The 9,200-nt window shown below is 45.4% G+C and overlaps 1 protein-coding gene across 3 annotated transcripts in view; it reads left to right on the top strand.

Moving 5' to 3' along the window:
• The window catches only part of TP53BP1 (tumor protein p53 binding protein 1), a 100,010-nt gene that overhangs the window by 19,466 nt on the left and 71,344 nt on the right, over window positions 1-9,200 (top strand). For all 3 annotated transcript variants that reach the window (XM_075916957.2, XM_075916958.2, XM_089782142.1), the window contains 2 exons: window positions 1,789-1,909; window positions 6,494-6,585. In XM_075916957.2, the coding sequence (XP_075773072.2) occupies window positions 1,789-1,909; window positions 6,494-6,585 (213 nt within the window). The remainder of the gene's footprint in view (window positions 1-1,788; window positions 1,910-6,493; window positions 6,586-9,200) is intronic.

Genomic DNA, 9,200 nt, shown 5'->3' on the forward strand with positions numbered 1-9,200 from the left:
AGCTTTGAAATGCTGCGTGCAGCCTCGGGACATGCCAGCTGGCCCCAGGTTCCATGCGCAGCTGCCACTTGGAAGTACCTTCTCCTCTTTCCCCCATCCCTTGCTGCCTATTTCTGATTGAGTCAACAAGGTGGGGGGTGTAGGGAGGAGCGTATCGGGGATAGGTGACTAGCTGTTCACATCCCTACTTTACATTAGCACTTTTACCAATTATAATGCCAGCCGAATTAATAGGAATTTTTGGGCAAGTTGCTACACTTCAAAGGCAGACACACCTTATCAACTATTGAATAGTCAATGCAAAAATGTATCATAGAATACTAGGACTGGAAAGGACCTCAAGAGGTCATCAAGTCCAGTCCCCTGCCCCCATGGCAGGACCAAAAACCGTCTAGACCATCCGTGATAGACATTTATCTAACCTACTCTTAAATATCTCCAGAGATGTGGATTCCACAACCTCACTGGACAATTTATTCCAGTGTTTAACCACCCTGACAGGAACTTTTTCCTAATGTCCAACCTAAACCTCCCTGGCTGCAGTTTAAGCCCATTGCTTCTTGCTCTATCCTCAGAGGCAAGATGAACAAGTTTTCTCCCTCCTGCTTATGACACCCTTTTAGATACCTGAAAACAGCTATCATGTCTCCCCTCAGTCTTCTCTTTTCTAAACTAAACAAACCCAATTTTTTTCAGCCTTCCTTCATAGGTCATGTTCTCTAGACCTTTAATCATTCTTGTTGCCCTTCTCTGGACCCTCTCCAATTTCTCCACATCTTCCTTGAAATGTGGTGCCCAGAACTGGACACAATACTCCAACTGAGGCCTAACCAGCACAGAGTAGTGCGGAAGAATGACTTCTCGTGTGTTACTCACTACATACCTGTGTCAATTCGATTAGTCAATTACTCGAAATTTAACATCCCTAGTGTAAAGGTTCCAGCAACCAGAATAATTTTTATTGTATTTCAGTTAGACTTGCTTTTCAGTAGATTTGGCAATTTTTGGCTCTATGAACATGGATATATAGAAGAGGAATAGAGAGGTTGTCTTTATGCAGCCCTGGTGAGACTCTTACTGGAATATTGTGTCTCCTTGTATATAAACTACAAAAGGATATTGTAAAATGGAGAGGTTTCAGAAGAGTCACAATAAAGAATTGAGGTCTGTAAAACATGCCTTATCATGAGAGACTTAAGACATTCTACTTAACTAATTAAAAAGAAGGTTTAAAACACTACTTGATCATGGTTTAAGGACCAGGTTAAAAAAAATACACTGGTTTAACTAAAAGGTGCAATTTTTTTTTCTTTTAAGCAACTGTATTTAAATTGGTATAACTTTGTTAAACCTTCTGGATGTAAAATCTGCTAATCTAACTAAAAAGGTAAAAGCAATAAGTTTCCTTTTTTGTTGTTGCTGTTATTGCCAGAGCCTTGTCACAATAGTACTCCCACCAATTCTAACATTGATTTGGCTGACCTTGTATTGGAACTGCTGATTTTTTTTTCTTAAAATTCCTTAATTTAAACATTTATAATTCAGTATGATGGTGCAGGCTGCTTTTGCCAGCCAGATATGGATTTATCTCTTAGCCATGTGATGCTTCTATTTCATGTGGCTTGGCTTATGGAGATGCAGCTCCAAAATCCATTGTCTGTCCTGCTGACAATATTGGTCTTTGTCAAACTGGGAGGTAACTTTGCAGAAGTGAAAATCATCCCGCATGATTGTATCTGGATAACTTGCTTTATTATAATCCAGTCTGTTTCCTCTTGCTCCAAATAGCTTCAGAGAGTGACTGTATCATAACCAGAGAGGAAGGTTCCGTGGCATGCACCCCTGCTGACACTCTGCACCTCCTGCATCTCTCTGGGCAGAGGTCCCTTGGTCAGGAGAGTATTTCCATGTAAGCAGCAAAAAAAAAAACCTCAGCACACCACCAAAAATCCCACAACACAAGCACCAGCACCTCCTTATATGCATTAGTCCTGCCTGGGATAAAAGTCAGAGAGATAACAGTCCAACACAGCATGTGGGTAGGTAGGGGTTAAATCAGACAGATTAAATTGCAGATGGGTTTTCTGCAAATGGAAGTCTTTGATGCTCAATAGCTATAATTCTAAGCTTTTCACACTGGTTTCTATGGGGGAAAGACACTGGACTTGTTAATAAGCTTTCAGCCTTCTGCAGGGAGAATAGGAGACCCTACAGGGTATTCTCTTAGGTGAGGTAGGACTTCACAATCCCTGTGAGAGGATTGTACTCTTTTTGGCTTTTGATTCTATTCAGGTCACACCAAGTAGCAGTCTGTGGAGGAACTGTAAAATCTGGTCAGTCTTAGACTCCAAAGTGATAACTAAAAAATTAACCTTGCATTAGTTCTCCTGTACTCCTAATGGCTTTCTTGGTGAAGGTCTTCCCAACTCCATGCACGCTTCAGGCCCCCCTTGCTTGCTTGATTTGAAATAAACATCAATGCAAAGCTGACTGAAGTATCCCCTTTTCAGAGTGTCCATGTATGGCTGAAAAGACGGTGATGTAAAGAAGAGGGTTTAAAACTTGTTAGGTGTTAGGAGCTACTAGGAGGAGGAGAGCTTACACAGAAGGGAATAGCTCAATTTTATTAAGAGGAGCCATACTTCTGATGCAAAAACATCCTTGTTAATTTTCTTTGGCTGGAGTGGAGGCATATTATGTTAATTTAGGAGAAACGGCGGGGAAGTTGACAGGTACTAAAGACGACCGTGTTCAGTGATGACACAAAGATAACTCTTCTGGTAAAGGCTAGAGCAGATTGTCTTGTGTGACCTGTGAGTTTCCTATCCTGAACATAGCCATTCACTTGATCTTACTTTTACCAAACACTAATCTCTTCATCACTGACTCCTCCCAATCTGGTCCTCCCAGTCACCTGGTCTCTCTCTGGGTATCTTGTCTACTGCCCACCATCTTATGTTTCTGAGACTTCTAGACCATCAGTGTTAGTGACTTCTTTTCCCCTCCCATCCTGGTCCTCCGTGCTCTTTTCCCATTATGTGGTTGTTGCGTCTTTTCATTCTATGCTCTCCTCCACTCTTGCCTCCTTTGCCCCTCTCTTCTATCACAGGGCCCGTGCTAGCTCTTATCCGTCATCCACTGCCACATTCACACAGCAGAACGTTTCTAACACCAGGTTTGTGACCATGTTCACTTTCTCCACTACAGTTCTTTCCTCCAGTTCTGCTACCATTCATGGGAAGCACCTCTGTCTACTCAGATACCTGTGTGCACAGTCCCACTCATCTGATCACGCCTTTGACTCCTTTCTCATACCTTCCTCAGCCCCACTTCACTCCCTACACCGAGTCTTACTGATTTCTCTCCCCACCCTTGGGAAAACTGCCAAAATTTGATATGATGTCTTTTCCCCTCCCCCACTTTCTGCATTGTTCCACCACTGAAACAAGCTTTTCATGCTCTGGTGTCGGCTTCTAACCCTTCAATCTACCCTAGTACCCCCTAGCTCCCAGTGTCCCTTTCACCCGTTCTTCTCTGCACCCTTTGTCTTTCTTAAACTCTCTTCTCTATCACAAACAACTCCTTATCTTTGATCCCCAAGTTGTTCTGCAGCTACTCTTTTTCTTCCCATCACATGTAAATTCATTGAACAGACTATTTGCAGTTGCTGTCTGGAGTTCCTCTCTTCAAATTCTATCCTTGACTGTCCCTAGTCTGTGGTTTTTTTTTTTTTTTTTTTTTCTTCTTTCCCTTGCACATAATCATGTTTTTCTCAGCTACAATTTGGAACTGGTACTCCATAGAATCATAGAATAATAGGACTGGAAGGGACCTCGAGAGGTCATCGAGTCCAGCCCCCCGCCCTCAAGGCAGGATCAAGCTCCGTCTACACTATCCCTGACAGATGTCTATCCAACCTGTTCTTAAATATCTCCAGAGAGGGAGATTCCACCACCTCCCTTGGCAATTTATTCCAATATTTGACGACCCTGACAGTTAGGAATTTTTTCCTAATGTCCAATCTAAACCTCCCCTGCTGCACTTTAAGCCCATTACTCCTTGTCCTGTCCTCAGAAACCAAGAGGAACAAATTTTCGCCTTCCTCCTTGTGACATCCTTTTAGATATTTGAAAACCGCTATCATGTCCCCCCTTAATCTTCTTTTTTCCAAACTAAACAAGCCCAGTTCATGAAGCCTGGCTTCATAGGTCATGTTCTCTAGACCTTTAATCATTCTTGTCGCTCTTCTCTGTACCCTTTCCAATTTCTCCACATGTTTCTTGAAATGTGGTGCCCAGAACTGGACACAGTACTCCAGCTGAGGCCTAACTAGTGCAGAGTAGAGCGGCAGAATGACTTCACGAGTTTTGCTTACAACACACCTGTTGATACAACCTAGAATCATATTTGCTTTTTTTGCAACAGCATCACATTGTTGACTCATATTCAACTTGTGGTCCATTATGACCCCTAGATCCCTTTGCGCCATGCTCCTTCCTAGACAGTCGCTTCCCATCTTGTATGTATGGAACTGATTGTTCCTTCCTAAGTGGAGCACTTTGCATTTCTCTTTATTAAACCTCATCCTGTTTACCTCTGACCATTTCTCTAACTTGCTAAGGTCATTTTGAATTATGTCCCTATCCTCCAAAGAAGTTGCAACCCCACCCAGTTTGGTATCATCTGCAAACTTAATAAGCGTACTCTCTATCCCAATATCTACATCATTGATGAAGATATTGAACAGTACGGGTCCCAAAACAGACCCTTGAGGAACTCCACTTGTTATCCCTTTCCAGCAGGATTTAGAACCGTTAACAACAACTCTCTGACTACGGTTATCCAGCCAATTATGCACCCACCTTATCGTGGCCCTCTCTAAGTTATATTTGCCTAGTTTATCAATAAGAATATCATGCGAGACCGTATCAAATGCCTTACTAAAGTCTAGGTATATGACATCCACCGCTTCTCCCTTATCCACAAGGCTCGTTATCCTATCAAAGAAAGCTATCAGATTAGTTTGGCATGACTTGTTCTTCACAAACCCATGCTGGCTATTCCCTATCACTTTATTACCTTCCAAGTGTTTGCATAGGATTTCCTTAATTACCTGCTCCATTATCTTCCCTGGGACAGACGTTAAACTGACCGGTCTGTAGTTTCCTGGGTTGTTCTTATTCCCCTTTTTATAGATGGGCACAATATTTGCCCTTTTCCAGTCTTCTGGAATCTCCCCTGTCTGCCATGATTTTTCAAAGATCATAGCTAAAGGCTCAGATACCTCCTCTATCAGCTCCTTGAGTATCCTGGGATGCATTTCATCAGGACCTGGTGACTTGCTGACATCTAACTTTCCTAAGTGATTTTTAACTTGTTCTTTGTGTATCCTATCTTCTAAACTTACCCTCTCTCTGCTTGTATTCACTACCATCCTCGAGATAAGATACAAAACAATGAATAGTAGGAATGATTTCTGTTTGTCTTCTCATAATAGAAAAAGTGAGAGGACCTAGTTAAACTCAGTCTGCAGTTTAAAGCTGTTGAGGAAATTTTTGAACAGTGCATTACTGATTTGTGAAACCTGTTGACTTAATTGCTGCTTAAGGCAAGCACTTAGTAAAAGTCAGACTGTGCAAACCATGAGGAGTTAGGTACAGTTTCATTAGGTAGAATAAATAAAGGATACAATGGACTTTAAAGGCTTGAGTTCAATTTACTGCTTCACCACAGACTTTGTGTATGATCTTGGCCAACTCATTTAGCCTGTACGTGTCTGGACCCCATTTGAATAATGGGGTAACAGTATTTCCCTATTACCCCAGGTACTGAGAGGGTACATACATTAAACATTGTGAGGCAGGCATTCAGGTACTTTGATAATGGGGAGCACATAAATACCTGAGATAAGGGAATATGCTTAAGATGCTTTTGGGGGACCTGGCACTGGCTACTATCTAAAGACAGGATGCTGTGCTATATGGACTTTTGGTCTAACCTAGCATGGCTGTTCTTATGCTTCAGAACATAAGTCAATCACTAACTTTCTGGAATTAGGAAAAAAACCTGCCCCAAGTGGAAGTTATTTTGTAACTTTCTACTGCAGATTTCCTTCCACTTTCCTCAGAAGTATCCCCTATTGGCCATTATCTGAGGAAAGATACTGAATTAGATGTCTCCTCCATTCTTGACTGTTCCTGTTTGTCAGTATAGGGCTTGTTTCCACATCTATCGTCAGGATACTTTAAATGCGGGCGGAATAAGTAGGATCCTCCCTCTTTTGGGCTCCATGTTGGGATCTGTGGACTGTTGCTGTGTGGAAACTTAGCTGCGAGTCCCCTGCCTGTGCTGCTGCATGGTTATGTGAGGGATTTAGGCTGGTTGGCTCGGCTGTCTTAGCTGGTGAACCAGGCTCCTGTTCTGAAAAGCAGGGGCTCTTGTGGAGTAACAGAAATAAGTAAAGCATTAATTGACCTGTGTCCCTTCTCTGCAGTTCTTCAAGCCTAGTTACTCCTTCTCCTGATGCCTTTGGATCCCATCCTCTTATCATCCCCAGCAGTCCCACAGAACAGGAAGAAGCGAAAGGTAAAGCCTCTGTTTATACTGATATGTTTATACTGATACGGTTTTGGTTTCTCCCTGTACATACTCCTCCAACCTGTGTGTAGCTTCCTGTTTGAGAGCTGTAGCTATATTGTAATGTATAAATGCATTGCATTGGAGGGGAATGGGGCTGACACCTAAGTTCCATCAGGCGCGCACCAAGAATTTTAATCCTGCCCACCTCCTCAGCAGAGCCGTGCAGCAGCACTCGCCTTCCTGGGATGTGGAAGGAAAGTGGTGGTGGTGGGCTTGGTTGGGGGGCGTGGTGGCTGCCCAGCTGCTCCTGGGGTTGGGGCTGTGCCATGTGGTGGGCAACTGCAGCGGGCCCCACCCCGGGAGCAGCTGAGCAGCCACCCCCAAGGTCCTGGCCCCAGCTTCAGCCCTTCCCCAGGGCTACAGCTGCGGCCAAGGCGGGCTGTGTGGCAGCTGACAGAGCCATGGTGTGGCTGCTCCTGGGGCCAGGGCTGTGGCTTGACTGTCCCAGGAGCATGGATAACCGCACTGCAGGCCTGGCTCCAGCCCTGACACACAGAGCAGCTGCCTGCCACACAGCCCTGCCCCTGGGAACAGCTGGTTAGCCACCACGTGGCCCTGCCCCAGCTTCAGCCTTTCCCCAGGGCTGGAGCTGTGGTTAGGGCGGGCCGCATGACGGCTGCCAGAGCTGAAGTTGCTTAGTGACTGCTCCTTTGGCTGGGGCTGCAGTGCGGCCTTCCCAGGATCTGGGATAGCCACACTGCAACACTGGCTCCAACCCTGACACGTGGGGCAGCCGTCTGCCATGTGGCGCCCCCCTGGGAGCCGCTGGATAGTCACCACGTGGTCCTGCCCCCCAGCTTCAGCCCTTCCCCGGGGCTGAAGCTGCATCCAGGGTGTGCTGCATGGCAGCTGCCGGAACTGGAACCGGGGCCCCAGGAGCGGCTGCACTACAGCCCTAGCTCCAGCCCTGGCACACAGAGCAGCCTCCTGTCATGCAGCCCTGCACTGGGAGCAGCTGGGCATCCACCACATGGCCCTATCCCCAGCTCCAGCCCTGTGGAAGGGCCGGGGCCATGTGGTTGATGCCCGGCTGTTTCCGGGGCAGGCTGCATGGCAGCTGCTGGAGCTGGAGCCTGAGCTGTGGTGTCTGCTTCTGGGACCAGGGCCACAGTACGGCTGTCCTTGCCCCAGGAATCCCGGCTTCAGGAGTGGGGGCAGCCCCAGGAGCAGGACAGGGACAGATAAGTTTACCTTGTTTAAAGCAATGATTAAAAGAAAAAAGTATGCTGACTTATCAATTTATTACAAATAATGGCTTTAAGATTTTTTTTTAATGAAATGGTTACAAATAGCAAAAGTAAACAAGTCATTTTAAAAAAAAAGAGTCTGTATAGAGAGCCTGTGCTCTGGCATCAGAAGTAAAATTGTTTCAAGCGTGCTTTGGTGTGCTTTCACTGATTGGTGTTGTTTCTAAATGCTACATGAGCTAAAACCCCTCATGCCAGGACTGTGAATCAGAATTCTCTCTCAGTTTTTGATCATGCTGTTGGAACTGCTGCTAGGCAGTAAGAACCACCAAATAAATCCTCCTGCCTTAATGAATGTGTGGGTAATTTGGGTAGCTTGGGGAGTGATAGTGGAAAAGGGTCTTTCACTTCCAGTTTTCTGGTTGGTCTTTGTCCCATGTCAGTACAGGCTTAACCCTGCCATTGGCATGGTGGGTTCTGCTGCTGCATCAATGGGATCCATAACAGCATGGAGCAAGATGGTGACACAGTTGCATCCAGTGCAAAGAGCTATAGCAGCCATATGGCAGAGGTGGATCATATGTCCTGAGCTCAAAGAGGGCAGAAGGGATGGGAAGTTGGGTGGACACAAGGCATGGCACCACAACCCCAATGGAAGTGTAGCCATTGAAATGAGGCTCTTCCCTCCACTTCCAACCAATTCCCTTATATCTACTGGCTGCAAATTAAGGGCTAGGCAGGGATCTGGCAGCTGCATCACAATCACAGTGGTGCTAAATATAGGAGCCCTGTTTAGCTTGCTTCAGGGAATCCTAAACGAAGATGGCATGTCAGTGGGGAAAGCCATCAGTTATTCCTGTGGGCTTCAAGACCAGCTAGCCATCCTCCGAAGATTTGACAGAACAACTTATCAAGCACCCTGGGGCTACATCTAGACTGGCATGATTTTCCGGAAATGCTTTTAACGGAAAAGTTTTCCGTTAAAAGCATTTGCGGAAAAAAGCATCTAGATTGGCACGGACGCTTTTCCGCAAAAACACTTTTTGCGGAAAAGCGTCCGTGGCCAATCTAGACGTGCTTTTGTGCAAAAACAATTGCCATTTTTGCAATCGGGGCTTTTTTTGCACAAAACAAATCTCAGCTTTCTACACTGGCCCTTTTGCGCAAAACTTTTGCGCAAAAGGACTTTTGCCCGAACGGGAGCAGCATAGTATCTCCGCAAAAAGCACTGATTTCTTACAGTAGGAAGTCAGTGCTTTTGCGGAAATTCAAGCGGCCAGTGTAGACATCTGGCAAGTTTTTCCGGAAAAGCGGCTGATTTTCCTGAAAAACTGGCCAGTCTAGACACGGCCTGTGAGTCTGCTTCTGCCTTGG

Source organism: Pelodiscus sinensis, chromosome 14, assembly GCF_052426305.1.
Source record: "Pelodiscus sinensis isolate ZL-2025 chromosome 14, ASM5242630v1, whole genome shotgun sequence".
In the NCBI taxonomy this organism is placed as follows: Eukaryota; Metazoa; Chordata; order Testudines; family Trionychidae; genus Pelodiscus; species Pelodiscus sinensis.